Here is a 24540-nt window from a genome sequence, read left to right on the forward strand (position 1 = left end):
ATAAATAAATAAATGAACGAATGAATGAATGAATAAAAGATAATTTTCTGTTCAGAAATAATGAATCTAAAACCCCTGTCATCTTACTGTTTGAATAATAACTCAGTTGTCTTTTTGAGAAATTAATGTGTTTCATTTTAGTCATGAGTTTTAGAGGATGGCTTAGATTATCTGTAGTATAAAACTTGATGAATTTCTAACTATACAGAGTCATATGGGATATGATTAAGAATTATTTTAAGTTTGCTTAAATTTCCTTTTCCTCTTAAAGACGAAGAATCTAACATTACCTTATATAATGCATTGTTATATGAACTGTCTCATTTAATATCCAAAGCTCCTATGTAGATAGGAGATGTGATACCCCCCCCCCCTTTTTTTTTAAATGTAGATGAAGAGACAGTGTTGGAGCTTGAATAGTTAATGACATAGTTGGATTTACACTCTGGCGTGGTCTTCTAGGCAGACCTTTTCAGCTGTAGCACTGTTGAGTGTTTATATCAATATTCTTGGATACAGATTTAAGGAATTTTAAGTATGTGCTGCAGTTGGTAAAAGTAGTTACTGTTCAGATTTGAGGTGGTGACATGTTACGTACTTTACCAGTATTTGGCTGTCCATCTGGTGGTATTTTAAGGGAGCAATATATTTGAGTGTAGTTTTTAATGGCTATAATGCGGAGCAGGGTTTTTCATTCTTGGTGTTAGTAGCATTTTGGACCAGATAATTCTTTGTTGTGGCTGGCCGTTCTGTGCATTGTAGGATGTTCAGCAGCATCCCTGCCCCCTACTCAAGCAATAGCTTTCAGTTGCACTCTCCCATGTGAAAACTGAAGTATCTTCAGACATTGCCAGATGTGTCTGGGTGGTGCAGTATTGCTCTTAGTAGAGAACCATTGGTGTAGGGTGATTTGGCTTTTGGTGAAAATCTGAATAAATGAAAAGTTTTTGTTGGCATTGCAGGGCTCTGTTGCAAATAAGTTCTACGTTCACAATGATATCTTCAGATACCAAGATGAGGTCTTTGGTGGCTTTGTCACTGAGCCTCAGGAGGGTAAGTTACTTGTCTAAATTTTTTTTTTGATGGTATCAGGTTGACCTGAAGAGAGTATGGGTTTCTTGAGTGTGTTTATTATACTCTGTATTCTTTATTAATAACTTCTAATTGTCAAGACAGGGGAATGTCTGAGTTTTTAACCTACTCGAATCTAACAGGTCAACCTGCTTCATGGAAGACCTAAAACTCCAAAGTCAGTAGTAGGTAATTACTCACTGCAACAATGGTAGATCTCATGAACTGCACGACACCTGCATTGTAGCAGGGTGCATTGCAAGAGTAGAACCCTAAGTTCAAAGATCAAAATCTTTTACAATAGGGAGTAAGTGTGCCTACCCTTTGCTCTGGAGGGAGACGCTTTTCTGAGGCTGCTGTATAAATATTTCTAAAGGATAGTCTGGAGCAAAAGGTAGCGTAGCCATTGCCTTAGTTGTAAGATGTGCAGAAGAAACATGAGAGACACCTGAAGAATGGTCTCTAAACACTAATAATAATTAGTATATCAGTACTTCTTACATGGCTGAAATAAAAATTTAAGTACTGTATATTTATTGTATAATACAACTGCCTTATAGATAAGTACTTTAAGTACTGTTCTCATTTTATAGATGAGGCCGCTGAGACACAGAGCAGTAATTTGCCTGATGTTGTATATAGCTAGTTACGTGGTAGAGCCTGCATTGGATTATGGGCCTCAAAATGGCCTCAGATTCCATGTTCTTATTCTTAACCCAGCCACTACATTAGCCTTAATTCTGTCCTTACAGCTTTTCCCATGATTTTACCAAATTTCTGTGTTTTATTTACTTTCTATATATGTTTTTATTTCATTTTTTCGCTTAAAGTTTTTATTTAATGGCACAAAAACAGACACATAGACCAATGGAATAGAATAGAAACCCCAGAACTAGACCCACAAACGTATGGCCAACTCATCTTTGACAAAGCAGGAAAGAACATCCAGTGGAAAAAAGACAGTCTCTTTAACAAATGGTGCTGGGAGAACTGGACAGCAACATGCAGAAGGTTGAAACTAGACCACTTTCTCACACCATTCACAAAAATTAAAGTTTTTATTTAAATTCCAGTTAACGTGCAGTGTAATATCAATTTCATGTGTACACTGTAGTGATTCCACACTTCCAAATAACGTTAGGTGCTCAGTACAAGTGTACCCCTTAATCCCCATCACCTATTTAACTCATCCCCCCACTCACTACTTTTTTGATGGTGATGAACACTGTAAAAATGAATATAATGTTGACCTTTGAATAATATGAGTGTTGGGGTGCTAACCCCCCCCCCCCCCCCCCCCCCCCCCGCCGGTCAAAAATCTGCATAGAACTTTAGACTCTCTATAAACTTTTTAACTACTAATAGCCTACTGTTGACTGGAAACTACTGATAACATAAGTCGATTAACATGTATTTTGTATGTTAAATGTATTATGTGCTGTATTCTTAAAGTAAGCTAGAGAAAAGGAAATGTTATTAAAATCATAAGGAAGAGAAAATTCATTTACAGTATTGTACTGTATTTAATGAGAAAAATCTACATATAAGTGGACCCACACAGTTGAAACCTGTCTTGTTTAAGGGTCAGTTGTATTTGAGAATTAAGCACAAATTACTTTAAGTTTCTTTACTCATTTAGAATCTGAGGAAGAGGTAGAGGAACCTGAAGAAAGACAGCAGACACCTGAGGTAGTACCTGATGAATCTGGAACTTTCTATGATCAGACTGTCAGGTAAGAAAAACTTTATCTGTCCAGAGCTGCATGAGAACTTGGGTTGTCTAGTCTTTCCCTTTGTTGGAGGGCAGTCGTATATTCTCAGAATTATCTCTGAAAATAACTAGTTTCCTAAAAGAAAGGTTTTGCTTTTGGTATCTCTGAGCTAACAAAAATGTTATAACTTGTTTTAATTCCTATTGCACAATGAGAACTACTTAAATAGTATCCATCAGTTGCTTTTTGGTTTCATTTTTTTCTTGGCCATAAGTGAAAAATAGATTTTGGGATTATTTTTTTTCCTCCAAGATTTTATTTTATTTTTTTTAAATGTTTATTTTTTTTTTTTTTTTGAGAGGGAGAGAGAGAGAGCATAAGCTCAGGGGTCAGGGTGCAGAGAGAGAGGGAGAGAATCCCAAGCAGGTTCCATGCTGTCCGCACAGAGCCCAATGTGGGGCTTGAACCCAGGAACCCTGAGATCATGACCTGAGTTGAAGTCAAGTTGGACGTTTAACTAACTGAGCCACCCAGGTGCCCTCAAAGATTTTATTTTTAAGTAAATCTCCATACCATCATGGGGCTGGAACTCAAAACCTCTGTCAGGAGTCTCATGCTTTACCAACTGAGACAGACAGGTGCCCCTGATTTGGGGGATTTCTTATCAAGTATTTAACACATCAAGGCATTGCATTAAGTGCTTTGTGGGGAATAAATATATTCAAGGACTTATTTAGAGATCAAGCATAAATTGATAGAAATTCAGACATGAATTAAATAGTTTCATTAACTCAGACACTAAATGTGTGACTATATCTTAAACTTTTTTTAATCTGCAACGGAACAGAAATATGATAGGAATAGAAATATTTACTTGTCATCTGATATGAAACTCTTAGTGCTTAAAGGATGTTTTCGTGTTTCTCCAGGTGTGATGACAAACTAACCACATTACTCACCTGGGTTGCAAGTTGAAAAAGATCTGTTGTCCCACCACAAACCTGCCAAATTAGAATTTCAGGGGGAAATCATTTGCAGCATTAACAAACATTCCTTGTGATTTTTCTGGAAGGTTTAAGAAGAAGTCTTCTGAATCATAACTTCTTTCTCCAGAATAACTGGTGTGATTTTTTTTTTTTTAAGTTCTGAGAGGTTTTTTTTGATGTTAAAAACCGCATAATACAAATTTTACCTTGTTAACCATTTTTAAGTGCACTGTGTGGTAATATTTGTTTTTCCTTTTTAAAGTTTATTTTGACAGTGCAAGCCAGGGAGGGAGGGAGGGAGGGAGGGAGGGAGAGAGAGAGAGAGAGAGAGAGAGAAAGAGAAAGAAAGAGAGAGAGAAAGAGAGAGAGAAAGAGAGAGAGAAGAGAGAGAGAAGAGAGAAGAGAGAGAGAGAGAGAGAGAGAGAGAGAGAGAGAGAGAGAGAAAGAGAGAGAGAAAGAGAGAGAGAAAGAGAGAGAGAAAGAGAGAGAGAGAGAGAGAGAGAAAGAGAGAAAGAGAGAAAGAGAAAGAGAGAAAGAGAGAAAGAAGAAAGAAAGAAGAAAGAGAGAAAGAGAGAAAGAAGAAAGAAAGAAAGAAAGAAAGAAAGAAAGAAAGAAAGAAAAGAAAAGAAAGAAAGAAAGAAAGAAAGAAAGAAAGAAAGAAAGAAAGAAAGAAAGAAAAAAAAATCCCAAGCAGGCTCCACTCTGTGAGCACGGAGCCCCATGCAGGGCTCAAACCCACAAAGCCATGAGATCATGATCTGAGCTGAAATCAAGAGTGGGACGCTTAACTGACTGAGCCACCCAGGCGCCGCCCCAGAGTAGTAATGTTAACTATATGCAAATATTTGTACAACAGGTCTCTAGAACTTTTCATCTTGCAAAAGTAAGACTGTAACCTTTGAACAACTCTTTTCCCCTTCCCCACAAGCTGTTAGTCTTTTTGTATGTGTGGTTAGCTAAGTGAATTGTGATAGTTTCAGGATTGTAACAGAAACCATGATTTGGTTCATTTTGATCTGTTTTTGATGTATTTGCTTAGGAGAATTTAGCAAATCTGATTTGCTCATTGAATGCTTTTCTAAGGAGTTGTCTTGTTTTAATACTCAGATCTTTTTTTGGAGACAGGGAGCAATTTTTTGGTTCAGGTCTCTATAGTTAATAAATACTTGGGAGTTTCTTGCTAAATCAGTGGAGGCAGAATGATGTTTCTCAAATTTTCCAAAGCAATGATTTGGAAGAACATTTAGAGGAACCTGTTGCTGAACCAGAGCCTGATCCTGAACCAGAACCGGAACAAGAACCTGTTTCTGAAATCCAAGAGGAAAAGTCTGAGCCAGTGTTGGAAGAAACTGCTCCTGAGGATGCCCAGAAGAGTTCTTCCCCAGCACCTGCAGACATAGCGCAGACAGTACAGGAAGACCTGAGGGTATGTAGTATGTCTTCCTTCTTCCTGTTTCTAGGTGATTTTTAAAAACCTCTCTTCCTTTATAGTACTGTTTGGTGGACTTTATGGGTACGTTTTCATTTGTTCAGGGAAACTTACTACATAATGAGCCATACCTCAGATAGGAATTAAGACGCATATTGTTTTCTGAAAGTAATTCTCCTCCCCACCCAAGGAAACTTGAATACTTATAGACCAGAAATTTCAGGTGCTCTTTTATCACCATATCAACAACCTCACATTTTTTAAATAATTTGTTTCAAAATAATGCTTGTTAAAAACAAGTGATAAAGTACCTTTTAAAAATATATCATGGCACAACAGACTTTTTCCTGCTTTTTTTCTGACTCTAATTGAGGATAACTTTACAGTAGAAGTAGAAACAAATTGCCAAACTACAGCTACTTTTCTAATTAGAATACTTGATTTCAAAGTTCAAAGCTTTTCTGTTACTCCTGAGGCATTTCAGGGTGATGTTAACTGGGATCACAGAACATTTACATTTGGTGTTCTGTGAAGGAATGTGTTTTGTGCTGTATTTATGGGGTCAGGGTTCTTAAGGTTCTTTCTTATATCATTTATTTAATAGTTCAAGCACCTCTGCTGGTCATTGTTTTGGGTGTGGGAGATAGTGGTAAAACAGGTAGGGTTCTTGGTCTCTCCCTAGAGGGCAGTGATTAGGTGAGTAGGAAATGACTTGAGCTTGCAGGGAGAAAAGTAGGTTGGCTGGATTGAGGAGGAATGACTAGTTAGGTGACTGCTATTGTAGCCCTGGAGAGAAATCTTGCCACCTGGGATTAAGCTTGTGGCAGTGAAGGTAGTTAAGTCGTAAATAGTAAGAATTAGGAAGTTTGATACGGATTGAAAAGGTGTTCAAGGGAATTCTAAAGTTGATGTAACAGGGTTGATGTTTGTACCATTAATTGGGAGAATCCTAGAAGGAAGCTGGTTTTGAAGGAGAGAGAATTTTCTTTGATTCACAAACCTGAAATTGAGTGAAAGTAGCTTCTTAGACCTTAAACCTTTTCTTACTTTGCTGATACTTGATGACTAGTCCTAGGGGATTTTAACGCTAAATTTGTAAGTAGGGGAAGAAAAGGAATCTCAAGATACTTAGGAACAACATCCTATCTAATATGAAAATGTGACGCATGTATTATGTACAAGAAATTAAGGACTAATAGCTTTTATATTATTTTGAAAGGGGTAATCAAGTAATGTTGTTCCCTTAGACATTTTCTTGGGCATCTGTGACCAGTAAGAACCTTCCACCCAGTGGAGCTGTTCCCGTTACTGGGATACCACCTCACGTTGTTAAAGTACCAGCTTCGCAGGTGAGTTCCTAAGCTTGTATATTGGGCACATTTACTTGTATTTCATGTAATGTGCTTCACATAGGTTTGGAGAATGTGGGAACTGGTACACAGAGCAGAGAAGAGTACAGGGTGGTTTTTAATAATTTCCTTTTTTGGAGAGCTGTCAGTTTTTATTTTTATTTTTATTAAAACAATTTTTTTTTTTAATGTTTAATTGGTTTCAAGAGAGAAAGAGAGGGAGACACAGAATCTGAAGTAGGCCCAGGCTCTGAGCTGTCAGCACAGAGCCCGATGCAGGGCTTGAACTCACGAACTGCAAGATCATGATCTGAGCCAAAGTTGGATGCTGAAAGTTTATTTTGGGAGAGACAGAGATAGTACAAGTTGGGGAGAGGCAGAGAGGGTGAGAGAGAGAATCTCAAGCAGGCTCCACATTGCCAGCACAGAGCCCAGTGTGGGGCTCAAACCCACAAAGCCGTGAGATCATGACCTGAAACCAAGAGTCGGATGCTTAACCGACTCAGCCACCCAGGCACCCATGTCATTTTCTCTTTAAACCTTACTGTTAACTAAGAAACTTTACAGGAAAAAAGGTAAGCTTGCTTTCTTTTTACACAGAGGTTAACTTATGATTTTTTCAGCCTCGTCCGGAGTCTAAGCCTGAATCTCAGATTCCACCGCAGAGGCCTCAGAGGGATCAAAGAGTGCGAGAACAACGAATAAATATTCCTCCCCAGAGGGGACCTAGACCAAGTAAGAGCTCAGAAGGGTGACTTCTCTGGTTTGGGGGATTTTGAGGTGAGAGCTTATTCTTTAGGGGTGGTTGATATTTTCTACTTTAAAAATAAATTATGGGGCTGATGGAATTACCTGTGTTTGGGGGTGGAGAAAAAAATCATTGAAATAGCCACTGAAAATGTCTTTCTCTTTCATCGCTGCTGTTTTTTGTTTTCTTAAGTCCGTGAGGCTGGTGAGCAAGGTGACGTTGAACCCCGAAGAATTGTGAGACACCCTGATAGTCACCAACTTTTCATTGGCAATCTGCCACATGAAGTGGATAAATCGGAACTTAAAGATTTTTTTCAAAGTAAGTTCCTGAGTTTTTAAAAAAAAAAAAAAAAATTTTTTTTTTTTTAACGTTTATTTATTTTTGAGACAGAGAGAGACAGAGCACGAACGGGGGAGGGTCAGAGGGAGAGGGAGACACAGAATCCGAAACAGGTTCCAGGCTCTGAGCTGTCAGCACAGAGCCCGACGCGGGGCTCGAACTCATGGACCGCGAGATCATGACCTGAGCCGAAGTCGGATGCCCAAATGAGCCAACCAGGCACCCCTAAGTTCCTGAGTTTTAAGTGCTAGATTTACCTAATACATCTATCTGTTGAGATTTAAACAGTAGATTCGTTCATCTAAGTGAATTACATATGTAATTTTAAGTTTTCTAGTGGTTATTTTATTTAATTAATTTTTTTTACTGGTTATATTTTGAAAGGTAAAAAGAAACTGGATAATTTAATTTTAATATTTGATTTAACCCAGTGTATCAAAAACATCATTTCAACGTGTGAAAATAAGAGCTGTTTTACATTTTTCCATATTAAGTCTTTGAAGTCCAGTGTGTTTCACACTTACGGCACTTCTTGTTTTGGATTAGCCACATTACAAGCGGTCTGTAGCCCCATGTTGACTAGCGGCTGTCATTGATTAGTGTGTGTATAATATTTAAAGGAAATGTTCTAAGAAGTTACTTGAGAGTCTTTGTTTCCTTTGCAGGTTATGGGAATGTGGTGGAGCTGCGCATTAACAGTGGCGGGAAATTACCCAATTTTGGTTTTGTTGTGTTTGATGATTCTGAGCCTGTTCAGAAGGTCCTTAGCAACAGGGTAAGCAGTTTTTCATCTTTTTTTTTTTTAAGAATAACTTGGATCTTTGAATATATTCGTTTTACAAATATCTCTTACATGGAAAGTACAATTTATTCCAACACGTTTTGGTAGTGTGTTCCATTGTGATGGGCCATTATTGTTAAAAGACTTGCCTGGGAGTTGAGAGTAACAAAACTTCTTTCTAAATAACTTTATTTTTGAGTCGAATGATGAGAATGAGATAACTAATAGTTACCAGTGCACTGAAATTTATGCAGATTTCTTTCCTTGGTGATTTTTGGTTTAGGAGATGAAATACAGTGTTGCTTTTAACTAAGATAACTTAAGAGCCAATTTTCCCGGGGCAGGTGTGTAGGTTTGGAGTCACCCAGCCTGGAACCAATTTTATTAACAGTACTTCTTCCTACAGGTGCTTTCTAATAATAGAGGGATTTGGTAGATTTGGAATCTTACTACTGTGTGGTTCTTAAGAAACCCTTCCCTTCCTCCACATCTTTCATTAGCACAAAACACTTTCTGGAATAGTAGTAGAGAACAAAAGTATAAATACTGTTAATTTATTGTGATGGGTGTGGGATTTAAAAAAATCTCACTTGAAAAAAAAATTGAGGTGAAATTCATATAACATAAAGTTAATCATTTTAAGTTTGAGAGAGCGCCGGAGGGAGAGGGGCAGAGAGAAAGGGGGAGAGAGCATCCCAAGCAGGCTACCTGATGTCAGCGCAGAGCTCAAAGCCATGAACCCTGAGAGATCATGACCTGAGCCTAAGTCAAGAGTTGGACACTTATCTGACTGAGCCACCCAGGCCTCCCATTATTGTAAAGTATAAAAATTAATGGCTTGTAATACACGATGTGCAGTCATCACCTGTCTGTCTACAAAGCATTTGCATCAAAAGTTGCCCACAACAACTCATCTTTCAGTCTCTGCAGATTAAAACTACACATTGTCTTAACCATGTAATAAAAATCTTATAGGTCATTATTTCCCAGAGGTTCTGTAGAACTTCTGATGTTCTTCAGAATGTTGATTGTTATACTGTCCAGTTTACTGTTGTGGTCATAACATTAAGTGAGCCTTAATCTGCAAATGTGTATTTAATCTTTCAAACTATGTCACCAGTATTTTTATGATGCATCTCCTGCAAAAACACTTAGAAGTAAGGAGAGAACAGTGGCTTTTCTTAGCATAGGCACAGAATACTGAACCTAGAAATGTCCCAGAGTTCTTGTGCATAAATCCATAATTCAGCATGCAGAAGGTCCAGTGCACCTTTGTGGTAGAGCCTTGAATTCATCCTTAGAGGGTAGGATACTCCCAGTGGGCCAAAAGAGGTCAGACCTGATAACTGGCTTTTTAGTTAATTGTCCAAGGTAAGGGGGGTTTGTTTCATTTAATGCACATGGATAAGCCATGGCATCTTTATGCATAAGAACTTTTTGAAATTTTCTCAGAGGCTGTATGTCTGAGACCTTTTTCTCATTCAAATTGCTTCTACCCTTGTGATAACTACCCAGAGATGTCTTCAATCACTGCCTTTTAAAACCTCTCCAACTTCTCTCCTCTTACCTTTTAGACTTTAGTACGGTTTTATTTTCCCCATTGTATGTAGAATATTGCCTGGAACAGTGCATCAGATTCATGTGTGTGAAGTGATTTAATATAGTGTGAATATTAAAACATTACATAAATATATTATTTTAGTGTTAAATATATTTATGAATGTACAAATAGAAATTTATGTATTTAATCAGAATTTTAAATATAAATCAACTCAAAGGGGCCACCCCTCCCCACCCTACCCTTTACGTAGCTTTCCTCATGTGTACTTTCACATCACCCCTTTGTAGTTTGGGAGCTTCAAGTGTAGCTTGTCTTTTGCCCCCTTACTGTATTGGCAGACCTCTGCCATACTCCCTTCAGTAATTTTTTATGAGTACAGAAATAGCTTATGTAAGACTGACCATGGTGTTTGACACGCTGTAGTTTAGCCTCGTGGTTCAAAGCTTTTACTTGCCTGTCAGGATCCCTTCATTTTCTCCTCCTTCCATTGCTCTTTATGTTGTGACCCATTAAGTTCCTGAACATTCCTGGCCCTTAGTTGGCTGGCCTCTAAAGTAGTGTAATGACAGCCCTTGAAGGGTGGTTGTGAGCATTAAATAAATGTGAGGCATATAGAACACTTCTTATCATAGTCAGTACTTTTAGGTATTTGTTTAAAAAAAAATGTCACTGGGGTGTCTGGGTGGCTTAGTTTGTTAAACGTTCGACTCTTATAGCTCAGGTCATGATCTCATGGATCGAGAATTCAAGCCCCATATTGGGCTCCACGCTGATAGCGTGGAAGCCTACTTGGGATTCTCCCTCTCTCCTTTTGCCCCTTCCCCATCTCTCCCTCCCTCTCTTTCTCCCTCTGCCCCCCTCTCAAAAATAAGTAAAAAAAAAAAAAAAAGAAAAGAAAAAGTCACTTAGAAAACCAGTGTGTGCCAATGAGGAGCATAAATTGAATTTGTTGAAATCTCGAGTAACCCTTTGTTTTCTACTTCAGATCTATTGGGCTAAAAGCAAGGCCCAAGATTTAGTGTGGATGTATCTTTTTATTCTTCACTAAGGTCCTCTTTATTATCTTCGGTATTGTCCAAAATTTTGTTAAGGTAAATAGCATTTTGTTACAGTTTTATTTAGATAAATTAATAATGTTTTTGAGATGTATATGTACTTTGCAGAAGTATGTGTAGCCCCATCTTTCCACATTAGGTGATGATAGGGGTTTATTCTAAGCCTTCAAATCCATGGTGAAGGTGGCAATTTTTTTTTTTTTGGCTGTTCTTATTTATATTGTTCTATTTATATAATTCTATGGGAAAATACATTTTGTTCATAGAAGTACAATGAGAGTTACTTGCACTGCTGTGTTGTTTAAATTGTCCTTTTTTTGAACCAGTTTGCATGCCTAGCTCCACCTTTCCATGTTATTTAATGATGTGTTCTGAGCTTGAAATAAAAACTGAGAATGTAGCTGATGTGTAAGTTGCTGCTTCTTTATGATAGCTTTGTTGGTTTTATCTTTGGTAGTTGGTAGCCCATAAGCACTCTTTAAGTCTGCTCTCCTTGTTTCTACAGCCCATCATGTTCAGAGGTGAGGTCCGTCTGAATGTGGAAGAGAAGAAGACTCGAGCTGCCCGGGAAGGGGACCGTCGAGATAACCGCCTGCGGGGACCTGGAGGTCCTCGAGGTGGGCTGGGTGGTGGAATGAGAGGCCCGCCCCGTGGAGGCATGGTGCAGAAACCAGGATTTGGAGTGGGAAGGGGAATTGCCCCAAGGCAGTGAATTGCTCTTCGTTGATCTTCACGCAGCAGTACAAATCTTCTAGCTCCTGCAGAATGGTGAATTTCTTATACCAGCGTTTGGTATCCTGGAGTATGACCCTAGTCTATTATAAACTGCTTAAGTTTGTACAATTTTACTTTTTGTGTTAATGATGTGTGCTCCCTCTCCCTCCCTTCCCTCTCCTCACCTTTTAGTCCTTCACTTCCAATTTTGTGGAATGATATTTTAGGAAAAACAGATTTTTAAAGAAGAGAAAAAGACTGAATTTCCTTGCTTTACTTTTGCATATACAGACTGGATTTTTTTTAACAGCCGTTTCCCCAAAGGAATGTGTCTTACCTTATTACTGACATTTGGTATGTTTCATTCATTGGAATATTTCTTATTTTCTATGTGTTTCAAAAGCCTGTGAGAAACACAGGATTTGATAAACATTTTGAAGGCAGGAAAAATCTAAATTGTTTCTTCTTTGAGAGTCATGACTACCTTCTGGTGTGTAGAAATTGCCATTGGAAAAATTGACAGTTTGATTCTTGCTGGTATGGTTAAAAACTGAATAAAAGGTGTTAGTAGAGTTTTTTTTTTTTCCTTTGGATATATGATCACAAAACAATTATAAACCTACTGTTTTTATCATTTAAATTTAAATTTGTGAGATAGGTTTTAAATGTCTAGGATGCAACTAATTTAGATTTATTTTGAAGTAGGGTTCTTTTATGTTTAATTTGTATTTAAAAAAAAAAAAAACAAACCAAAAAAATGACAAAAAAAGAAACCCCAAAATCCGAAGAACACAAAACCCAGAGCAAAACTGTTGTGCCTTCTATTTATCTTTGATTCCAGCCTTGACAATTGTTTAAAGAAAAATAAAAAAGAAAAAAAAGTCTAGATTTGTTTTACCAGGTGTAGAGTATGTTGGGAATTGAAGAATCCCTCTTTCACCTTGTATGTCTTCTGTTCATTTGTTTTATGCCTTATTCTTAAATTGAGTCTCAAACTGGAATGCCTTTGAGGACAGACATGCTTCTTTAGAGGTCCTTTGACCTAAATAGTCCAGCATTTGTATTTTATTTCGGTATCTATTCAGAATCCTAATCATAGTCCGTAAGAAGGAATATGACTTTAATATTGGACTTTGTGCTTGAGTGTCTGCCAGTTTTTTTCTTAAATCATAGGCATATGGTAAATTTTCTATTTTGTTATGGTTCTCTTTTATTGATGGGCATGCAGTGGGTGTTCCTTGGAAATGGCCAATTTTTATTAAAATATTTCTGGAAGAAAAATTAATCTGGCAATATAGACTAATATTCGTTTTACATAGTATGTTAATTTCTTGAGTGCTGGGTGTGAGGTGGGTGAAGATTTTGTGTACACATTTGTGAAGCAAGCCTTTTTGTGATAACTTGTCCTACTAATCTGAAGGGCAATGAGGTTGTCAAATTTAACTTATTTATTTTCTTAACAGTGTTCAATCCTTAGGACTGTTTGAGGACAGTATATGAGTAGGTATAGGAATGTTTGTTTTGTTGTTACTGGGAAACTCTAGGTTTGCTGAAGGGTGTAGTCTTAAACTAAAATGAAGTTTGATATTATCGGTCCTCAGTACCTCAAATATTTGAAAATTGGGAACATCTCCTTCACATAAAGAAAATTACATAACTGAGTCACATGACTGTTTTTTGGGTCAGTTTAAATAACTATTTGGTAACCACTTCATTTGGGCCAGGCCAGTGATAATTGGAAGACATTCAGCTTGTACTGTTGTAGCTTATATTAAGCCTGTGGTGGAAAGAAAAAAACTTAGCTGGAGATATTTTTGAAAAAAATTTTTAAGTTGTAGTAACTGTAAAGTCATAAATTATGGATAACCTAGAAATCCTTTTTCACAAATAAATGCTAAACCATACATTTCACAATAGGTGTTTTTCCTACTCCATGGTTTAAGGGCACTAACTGGATGCAGTGATTCTCAACTGGGGCTGTTAATACCTCCTAGAGGACATTTGGAAATGGGCGAGATTTTGGGGGGGAGGGGAGAAGAGACATCACACACATCTGGCATTTAGTGGGTGGGGCTGACAACGCTAAATGTTCCATAAAAATGAAGCAACCCCCCATTGAGATCATGGATATTCCTCATTCCCTATAATGCATGGAGGATGGAGGGTGGGGTGGATGAGGACAACTTGAAGACTCGTTCATTTGAAAACTAGTCTTAGATGAATTAAATGAATTATGAAACAGAGATCTCTTTCAGGAATTACATCTGCAGGTAATTAATAATCTCACTTTTCCTTTACCCATGTGTGGGTTTAAAGAAACATTTGGACAGGTAGTAATACTAGGTGCTTTTTGTGACTTGTTGCATAAGCTTAGGAAGAGAAGGGTTGCTTTAGTAATTTCAAGTCCTCAGAATTGGGATGATTGTGGCGTTTTAAGTAGCATTGGACTTTATCAGATTTAGGATCATGGTTAACACTATGAAGAATCCCAATATCATTGTTTACATTATTGCCAATAGAATAAGCACGATACCCTAGATACACATATATTCCCACAGGTAGAAAGTGAAACTAGGTTAGGGCAAGATTGTCTCTAGGCAAGCACCAACTCGTCACATTTAAGCTTTTCGGGTTTTAAAGTACTTTTCTCATCTGTAAGAATGCCCCAATGTACAGTTCTTTTCTATTGAGCTTTAAACCCTTTACCCATGAGTATTTTAGCTAAGTAAGATTAGTTTGGGTCAGTGAGTCTTAGTCTTGTAAGACCTTTTGAAAGCAAGCACATCTTGGGCCTTACAAAAGTACATTGTTTTCTTTTGCTCTTGTATTCCTGTGTTGTCAACTTTGTGAGCTTTTGCTGGGAGCAGTGAAATGGAGAGCCCAAAAATCATTGTTTGGCTTTGGATGGGTAGGTTACTTACCGCAGTATTAGTCTAACTGCACTTTAGTTTCAGATTAGAAAACTAATTTTCACAATTACCCTGTGGATTAGGTGCTATTTTTCCCAAAGTAATAGATGAAGAAGAAATCGCATAGAGCAGTTAAATGACTAGGCCTCTAAGTCATCCAAGTAGCAGGAAGCAGCTTGGCCTCCAAAACTGATGCTTTTTCTCTAGAACCCTAATGCCTACCTATTTTACATTTGAGTGACATATTAAATAAGACATGACCATAATAAGTTACCACAGTACAGAGACCTGAGTCTGTAAAACATTCAGAGAAAGGTTAGCATTACTCTTCTCCATTTCCTTTAAGGTAAACAAGATAAGGAAACATTGATTTTGTAGAGCTACTTTGTTTTACAGACTGTGGTAACAGTAATCATGATTTGTTCTTGGGTTATTTTCTCACCTGAATTTTTGATACACGTAGTATAACCTTGAACCTACATGTGGAAGGTAACAGTAATTTTGTAATACCTTAATCCAGGTGGGTTTATAGCAGTTGTGTTTTGTGCTTGTAACTGCCATCCTCGGATACTTTTCTTCATCCTTTTATTTGAAAATCCTTGTAGAGTTTAATAATTTAGTGGGAAAACGTGGCACTTTATAGAAAGCAATTTGTTAGAATCTATATGGTTGCATTTGTCAAATCTACTGATCTAAAGATAACTTTATATTGAAGTTTTATTTTTGTGCTACTTAAGAGAAATCTCTGCAGGAACTGCGTACAGAGAAGACCTTTGGTTCAGTAGTTATGAACCTTTAAAAAAAGCAACTTCAACTTTTCTTCGAATATGAGGTTTTAGTGAACTGCCTAATATGCCACGGATGGGCAGTGGACAGTTAGAGATAGTCTTCCACAAATGTTTTAGAAACCTTAATGTTTTTAGAGTTTTAGAAACTTAGCAACATTTTGCTAAGTGGGAAGTTGCTGATCAAGTAATGGCCATGTGGCACTAGATAAGTAAGGATTTATGGTTTTAAGATAGTAATATGTTTTAGGATTTGTACTGTGATACTGAGGTTCTGGGGACCATAGGTGGGCTTATGAACTCTTATGAGACTATGTTAAAGGAGAGATGGTAGCACATGTGAGCTGAAACTTATTTACTTCTTAGTGGTTATGTAGCTATTTCAGGATAATGCTGAAATTCATGTGCTTTGCTAATGCTTTCATGAAACGGTCTCATAATGACCTGAATAAAAAGTAAGAAGTTGGTTAGCAGTGGTCTAAAAAAGTCCATAACCAGCTTTGGTTTGATTATACTTCTGTCTTGGCTTAGAATTAAAGTTGTTCACTTTTTGATTATATGACTTGTTTTGAAAACTTGGGACGGTCTCTGCTTCTCCAGTTTCCACTTGAACCCGGTAGCTTTTCTTAGCTCTCTACGAGAGGAAAATAGTATTGGAAATCAATTTCACGGTTACTTCCATAGACCACGTGACCTGGCCAGTTACAGAAATCCATATGAGTACCTTGGAATGTGGCTAGTGTCACAGATTCATAAGGGACTTGCAGTCATCCAGTGTGTCTTTGTCTTTTAAAAAAGCAAATGTTTACCAAAAATTCACTATTGAATTACTTTAACGAGTATTTACTTTTTAGAAACCTGCTTATGGGAAGTTTGCATACATTTCTGGTCGTAAGTTAGAGATGATTATATCTTGTTTAATCTGGATATAAACACTTTCAACTATATGATGTAATTAACTACTTTGGTTACTGATTTTCTCCCCAAGCTTTGATGTCACCTGTTTGAGTTTGGATTTGGTTTAAATTCTTAAATAGTTTTAGGAAATTTTTATGATATCTTATCCCTGATTTTTCCCTTTTAAATGAAGTCGTTATACCAAAAAGCTGGCATACGGAAGTAGCGGAGAAGAACAGGTCTTCCTTTCTCTAAAGATTCAGTGTATGCTTAAGTAGATCATGTAGAACACATCATGTTGAAAATAAATTCATGTAGTTAGATGTTAGATTATGAAGAATGGGTGGAGGTAGAAGTTAGCTGGTGGGATAAGGATCATTGTGATTTGTACGAAAAAATCATAATTTTAAGTGAGACACATCAGAATACTTAAAGTGTTTCTTCCCATTCTGATTATTGCCATAAGAGACAGGAGAGACTCCTAGAATTCTCTGAATCATAGAATGTTATTGCTGGAAAGGACTAAAGTTTGTACAACCTCTTCATTTTTCAAAAGCTAAATGGCTCAGAGAATAGATTATCAGCGCAGAGTCCTACATTGGCTTGTAGAAGTAACATGGATCACCTTGAGGGTCACCACTCTGCCCTAGGTTCACTGAAGGAAGCCAGAGCTGTTAAAGGTCAGGATGTGGGGAGAAAAGGGAAGGAGCCACATTTTATATGCATACTCGGTTGCTTCTGTAGCTCAGTTTTCATACCCACTTTTTCTCAGTTTTCTTCGAACTGTCTTAATGCCCAGTTCTACCAGGGCCTGTTGTCTAAGGACATTATTACCTTGTGCTCCCCTCAGGGATGGGTTTACTACTAGCTGTCAGAAAGCTATTGGGTATCCTAATGTTAATAGCTGAAACTCAGCTGTAATTTTCTCCTGAATCCTTCGGCAGTTTGCGTTCTGTACATTGTGGTGCTTTTCCCACCTTGTATTGTTATAACTGTAAGCTCCTAAGGGGCAGCAATTTGGTCTTAGGCATGTACCCTGTTCAGTGCCTGGCAACGCCACGTACCTGTCAGGGTCCTAATCTTCCTTTGCGGTGATTTCTCCCATTCTTCATGGAGGTGATGCGCCAGCCGTGCTAAACTACTTACGGTTTTTCTAATAAGCCTGGCATTGCTGATTTTCGTGGCTTCAAGTGCCTTCTTTCTTCCCTGAAGATAGATTTGTATCCACATCCCCCTGTCCCCAAAGCTCTTGCCATCGAAATTGCTTTTTTCAAAACCCAGTTCAAGACCATTTTCCTTTTCCCTAAGAGAAAAGATTTGCAACAGGAGTGAGGAACCCCTTTTTTGGGGTCTGGTTTGGCCAGAATTTGAAGTGGGGAGCAAATTCATTCTCATCTCCTTCCCTCCTACGTCGTCCTTCCTGTGTGAGATTCTGTCATTTTTAAAAATGTGTGTTCATGGAGCACTTTTAACCTTTCTCCTCGCTCATATAACTTCCCCTTCAACCTACAATTAGAATGACCTGTATGAGTTTTACTACCATCAGCTCCTCCTTTACTAGACCATAAGCTCCTCGAGGACAAGGACTGGTTCATTATCCCTGTATTTCACCAGAAGGTACAGTGACCTCCATGAAAAGAGTCCTTAAAAGAGGACTCATTGAGTTGAATAAATTAATGTATTTGTTGTTTTTTATTCTCACAAGTAAGGACATGCCTAGAGATAGGACTTAAATTTTTAGGCACTGTCACAATTCATAGTGGAGGGGATTGTTGGGAAATTTTGAGGGGTGGGCACAGGAGGGAGGAAGTCACTGGGGACACTCAGAGGTACTTCCATCCTTGGTCTGGGTGATTAGCCATTTCTTTCTGATTGTGCCCAGTATATCCCAGACACTTTGTTCCTGTGCAGAAGAATTTTATGTGCCAACTTTCATTTCTTTTCCCAGACCTAGTCCATTGTTCTCTCTGTGTCCTCACCCATGCCAAAAGTCTAAGTCCTCTGCCTTTTTTTCTTATTCTAGCTAAGTCCTGTCAGTGCTACCTCAAGGCTTTCACACCTCTTTCCTCCCCACTTAGATGATTTCAGAGGCCTCTCAGCTTCCTTTACCTGTTCTTACCCCCAGCCTACCTTATACACAATATTAGATTCATCTTACTGAAACGTAGCTCTGACCATGTATCCCGTGGATGTGTTCTGTCTCCCCTACTAGACTGTAAGCTCCTTACGGGCAGGGTCTGTGTTGGAGTCATCTTTGTATCTCCCGTAGTACCTATCAATAAATGTTTCTTGAATGAACAACACACAGCCTTGTCTTAGTGAAATGATGTTTTCTAGACTATATGTAGGTTCCTCTCTGGGATAATCACAGTACTTCAAAAGTTTTTTCACAGATAAAGTTGGTTAAATAGTGACAACTATGAGTTGACCACAGAGAAAATTTCAGAAAACTTTTAATTTTTTTCCATTGGAATCAGCGTGGATATGTGTATATGGATGGTTCAATAAATATATTTTTATATACATGTATCACAGAAATTTTACATTACATCTTCAAACTGCAGAAATAGATTTTTTATAAGCCAAAAAATAACTGCCATAACTTTTATGATTCCATGCAAAAAAGGGTGAAGAGTAAGGGGCAAAAGGGAATTGGTTGTTTCAGGTTAAGAGTCCAGTAAGAAGTAAAAATGTTACATTAAGGAAGCGATTGCTTAACACGCTGCTTAAGGTGGTAGCCAGACAAATCCTTAACTGCAGCATTAAGGCCATACCAAGTTTATACATATATACAAAGAAATTTCCATATAAAAGACATACTATCACATTTTCTTCTGGGAAAGGATGAGGAGCTTTGTGAGTAATTCTGACCCAATTTTCCAGGCCAATTAATTGTTTAAGATGCCCCCAGGCTCCTGAAATCTCTTCTACTTTGGCTGTCAGTTGCTTTTATGTGGGCTTGTGACTTTTGTAGTCTTACGTGGAAGTATGAATCATCTTGAACCTCTTCCATTACGGGTGATGAAGCACTTTGTAGCTTAACTAACTCACACTGCCCAGCCCAGCATATTGTACATCTCCCAAAAGTATTGGAATCACAGAATTGTAAATTGTAGTCGTCTTACCTGTATCAGACTCCACAGCCAGTGTTGGCATTGTGACCTGAAGAAATACACGGTGCCTGTCTGTTCTTTGGGGTTAAAATAACTTTGAGTAGTTAAAGTATAATGAACCAAATTGTGAGGTGTCAAGGTAACATACCCTGGACCTGTTGCAAGTTAATGCTTTTATCCCCTGTATGTCGTGACATCCTTAAGTCAGTAGCTACCTTTTTGAAAAAAAAAAAAGGAAATGCAAAATCACTTGCAGAAGAATAACATGGGGTTTGCCCTTCTGTCTGAACATCAAATCAGGCAACTTTTAAGACAAAGGGTACATCTGTTGTGCAAATATCTTAAGTGCGTGAAATGGGGAAAATATAAGGGCAAGTCCTTTGGAGATGACTTCCAGTTAGGCAGAAGTCCTTTGCTTTGGCAAGGTTGGGGTGAGACTCTCGAGAGTGTGCACTCTGGTTCTATTGGCAGAAACTGGCCCACCTTGGTGGATGAATCTTGAGTTAAAGTTACTAAGTCTAAGATAAATTATGTCAATAAAATATACTTTTCCCCAGTGACTGAGCCTTTATTTGATAATAAGTCCCGTGGAATGTTTTCAATCAATCTAATACTGCTTTTTTGTTAATGTTGACGTAGCTGTGAATTGAAAATCCCTAGTGGTCCTGTTTGTCCCCGTTTCTCTGTAGACCATTTTCCAACTATGGCTCCAGCATGTTTACAACAATTATGGCTGCAAGGTAATTGGGTCTCCTCCCATGGGTTCCCTGGGCCAGTCGAGTTTGAGGTGTCTGGAAATGGCTTGTCTTGGGAGAAGACCAAAGAATTGTGATTTGGAAGCACTGGAGTATGTTTGCACACTTAGAAAGTAAGCCCTCACTGTCCTTCCCAGTCATGCCTCAACTGCTCCTGACTGAAAATGCTAGCAATTTCCAACTGATACTTTGCATCAGTTCTAGACAAAGTGATTTTAGCCAACTGGTCAGTTATGATGCCGACCTACACACTGAGACATGGACATCCTTTGTCACTCTTACCTAGAGGGCTGAAAAGTATTAAGCGTCTTGTCTTGGTCACTTTGTGGTTCATTTTGTGCATTTCAGGTCTAATTACAGCAGTTGAAGACCTGTATCGTGTCCAGTTTTTAAAACTTACTTGGAGGCTGCTGAGGTACCTGGTGTATTTGTCTTGAAAGTAGAATTTGGCTGTTTAGCTTTCTTTTTTTCATTCAGGTAGGCATTTTATCTGCATTCAATAGACTAATTAAGCAAGATGCACCCATTGGGGTTTAATTCACTCATCTCACTTTACCATTAGTGCTGAAAATAATGGATTAAGTATTGGAAGGTTGAACCGTGAAAGTATGAAATAATACGAATTTTAAATGTTCTGAGATTAATTGTGGGAACATCAATGTTTCAGCTTTTTACATACCATTCAGGCATGTTGAGCATGGTACACTTTTAAATGAGGTAGAAATACACCTAATGTGGAAAAAATTGAGTTTAGCAAACTACTTACTTGATAGTAATACTTTTGAAGACTTAGAGGGTAGTCTTTGATTTACTAGGGTAAGTTATACTAAACTATTTGCCCACAATATTTTTTCTAATGAATTTGCCTAAGAAAAATTGTTCTGAAAAAAAAAAATCCCACAAACTATTCTTTTTACATACTTCCAGTAGCAATGACTTGATTAAAAACCAGTTACTTTTTTTTTTTTTTTTTCTTTCTGTTCATATTTGGCTTTCCCCCACCTCTATACCCTTTTTTCTTTATGGACATGATCTCATGGTTTGAATAGAGAAGTGCTCTCCAGGTTAGAAGTCATTTCAGGTGCAGCTGAGAATAAAAAGGATACGCTAGACTATATTTTCCTTCTAGGTCAGCTCTGTTTAATATTTCAGACCAACATAAAGGTTATGATATTTGGACCACAAACACTCCTTTAGAAATACCTGCACTGGATTAAGTAACTTTTTCAGAATCACTGTAGAATAGTGAGCTCACTGTAGAACCATGACTTTACTATACCTTTGTTATCCCCCTTCTAGTGCCTACCCAGCACAACTAAATGCTTAATACTTGTTGGGTTGAATTGATGCCCTTGAAGATGTGAATTTCTAGTGGGTACAATAACTGCTTCTGAGATGGAGGAAAAGGTAAGTTCTCCCGAAATAAGTACAGGAAAATCTGACTTAGGCTGGAAATGTCAGCTAATGGAAAGGAGACAGAACGAGCTGTTCTGCCCATGAAGGAATGAATACCTTATTGATTGGTCTTTGAGAATTGCCATACTCAAGAGTCCTGATCCCTTATTCTATATTTAAGGTGGTTACGATATACTCCAAATCATCTTTCCAAACATGTCTCCATTCATTACACTTCAGCCAAACAGATAATCGCTATACCTTGTATATGCCCCTTGGTTTTTACCTCCATATTTTTACTCATGTTGTTCCTTTTGCTGGAAGACTCTCCCCATCTGTCAAAGCCTCATCTCTAAGGTACCACTGTTCAAATGGCCTGTAAGCCTGGAAACATGTTATGGTTTATTCTCTGCCTGCTCTGCGGCGCCCTCCTTTCTCCGTTAACATGTTTTCTGCATTCCACATCAGTGATTATTTTGGCACTTGTAGCATCCCCTCCTATATTGTAAGAAAAGGGGCCGTATTTCCTTCTGATGCTCTGCTTTCAAGGTACACTGCCCTTGCCATAATAGATTTAATAAACAGGTGGATGGATGACAGGCAAATGCAAGGGAGGTTAAAAACAAAGCTGATAGAAAAGTGAAAGAGCGTACATTTTCTAGTCCTGACTGACAATTTTTGAGACCCGTTCCCTGACCTTCCATGTGTAACTCAAACTTTGAAAGGCTGAACTGCTTTCTCCAGGCTGGGACATTGCAAAAAATCATCTAAAGGCAAGTCTGTTGCAGTTGACCTGGACACCCGCTGAATCTGACTTGATGTCACTAGGGTCCATTCAGAATGTTCCTATCCTCACCAGCATTCGGAGCTGCACAGAGGGAGCTGTCCTAGTCCGCAGAGCACTAAGACATTCCTGGCATCACTGCCCTATAGCTCATGGTTCTGTTATGCCAAAGCCCAAGCTTCTGGATACAACTGAAGAGATGTGGATGACGCAAGTGCAACCTAGGAAATGTAGTAAGCAGAGGCCTTGTCCCATGAACTGGTCTGGCTAATTCCTACACATCACCCAGGGGATTCTTAAGTCAGGAACAAAAGGACTTGGAGACAAGCTGCAGCTTCTAAGAGTACTTTGTGTGTGTGTGTGGGGGGGGGGGGCTAGGGAGGTGGGGGGCAGGGTATGTTCATACATTTCCCTGTAATTCCATTGTCACACTTTATTTCCAGAGCCTGGATGGGGGTAAAGGACCATTAGGAGGCCCTCCTTTACTGGGACATCGGTCAGCCTGCCATTTTTAATACATTTGTTGCAATGGTATCTCATATGGAGAGATGCTCCCACTTTACCTGAATACCTGCCTGGAGGAAATGGTTACCTGTGTTAACCCTTTGAAAGGTGGATGAGACTGCAATTGCATAAATCCAGATAGTAAACTGCTGTGGAAAATATTCTTTTGCTTTAGAGTCTGAACTCAAATGTTCTGTTCTCCAGGAGACCTTGGATTGTCCCTGTGAGGTACCATTTCTCTGAATTCTGTCTCTGCCTCCTCCGTCACCATATCATCCTTTGAAAATTATGTATTCATATCCATATCACATCTCACTGCTCTGAATTGTAAGTTCTGTAGTTAGGGATGGCGTTTACCTTTCGTTCCTATGCCTTGGCAATGTTTGTAGTAGGCTCTTAGTTGAGTGAATATTTTAGAGGGATTCTAGACTTAGGAAAGACTTCCAGAATAAGTCTAGTCCTTAACTCTTGATGCTGGCCAAATCCAGGCCATTCCAGCACACAAGTGGTCTCTCATGCAGGACTACAAACGAGGGTGTTTTCACTCTCTTCCAAATGTCATATATTCCCACCCTGCCTTGTTGCTTACTCATTTTATTCTATTCCACAATGCTATACCCAGAAAATGGTACCATATCAAGTCTAAATCCCTCATATGCCCCAAACTGGATTGATTAGTAGACTCTCAACCTCTTAAGGTGGGCTGATAGATTTATATTGTTTCTACCCAAGTTCTTTTTAAAAATTTTTTTTTTTTTTAACGTTTATTTATTTTTGAGACAGAGAGAGACAGAGCATGAACAGGGGAGGGGCAGAGAGAGAGGGAGACACAGAATCCGAAACAGGCTCCAGGCTCTGAGCTGTCAGCACAGAGCCCGACGCGGGGCTCGAACTCACAAACCGCGAGATCATGACCTGAGCTGAAGTCAGACGCTCAACCGACTGAGCCACCCAGGCGCCCCTCTACCCAAGTTCTGAAAAGAAGGTGGCCAAGGATTGTCTGCTTGGTTCTTAATCAAGATGTTTGATTTCTAGCCTAGTAAAGGTAGTATTCCTTGGCATTCAACATGTTACAGGAGCTTAAATTTTTGTGTAGTAGAATGTTACCAAAGTAAAAGGGTCCATACTTTTTTAGCAGCAGTTATAAGATTCATTTAAGTTAAAATGAACTAATAAACACCTGTATGCTTTTTTTTTTAATGACAAAGTAAGTTACCACATCAATGTCTTGATTTTATATTCAATAATTTGGGAAGATAGAGTGTTTTATGGGGAGGGGGGTGGGGACTAAGGTCATCAATAAGGCCAAATAATTTCTTGAAGGTCAAAAACAGGTAAGTGGAAGAGGTAAACACATCATGCCTGTTTCCAAAACTTAGATTCCTGTTGTCTATAGAATCAGGTCCAAACTTTGGCAAGACTTTGACTTGGGCTAATATGGTAAACTTTCCAAGCCTCGGTTTCCTTATGTACAAATTGAGAAGATCAGGGCCATCGTTGAAACTAGATCATGTAATTTAAAGAGACTGACCTAGAGTAGGTGCTCAGTAGCAGTATTGGGATTTGTAGGGTTCATTCACAATCTTACTAGTTTACATGAGTGACAGCTATTTGCAGAGCTATGGTGTGCTTTCTATTTAGGTAATATTC

General features: G+C 38.4%; 1 protein-coding gene across 3 annotated transcripts in view; it reads left to right on the top strand.

Moving 5' to 3' along the window:
• Positions 1 to 18642, top strand: part of G3BP1 (G3BP stress granule assembly factor 1) — a 36695-nt gene extending 18053 nt beyond the window's left edge. For all 3 annotated transcript variants that reach the window (XM_058720774.1, XM_058720790.1, XM_058720783.1), the window contains 8 exons: positions 963 to 1053; positions 2711 to 2804; positions 4994 to 5195; positions 6446 to 6547; positions 7171 to 7282; positions 7488 to 7616; positions 8303 to 8412; positions 11540 to 18642. In XM_058720774.1, the coding sequence (XP_058576757.1) occupies positions 963 to 1053; positions 2711 to 2804; positions 4994 to 5195; positions 6446 to 6547; positions 7171 to 7282; positions 7488 to 7616; positions 8303 to 8412; positions 11540 to 11746 (1047 nt within the window). In that variant the 3' untranslated portion in view covers positions 11747 to 18642. The remainder of the gene's footprint in view (positions 1 to 962; positions 1054 to 2710; positions 2805 to 4993; positions 5196 to 6445; positions 6548 to 7170; positions 7283 to 7487; positions 7617 to 8302; positions 8413 to 11539) is intronic.
• Positions 18643 to 24540: the final 5898 nt, after the last annotated feature.

This window comes from Neofelis nebulosa, chromosome 1 (assembly GCF_028018385.1).
Source record: "Neofelis nebulosa isolate mNeoNeb1 chromosome 1, mNeoNeb1.pri, whole genome shotgun sequence".
Taxonomy (NCBI): Eukaryota; Metazoa; Chordata; class Mammalia; order Carnivora; family Felidae; genus Neofelis; species Neofelis nebulosa.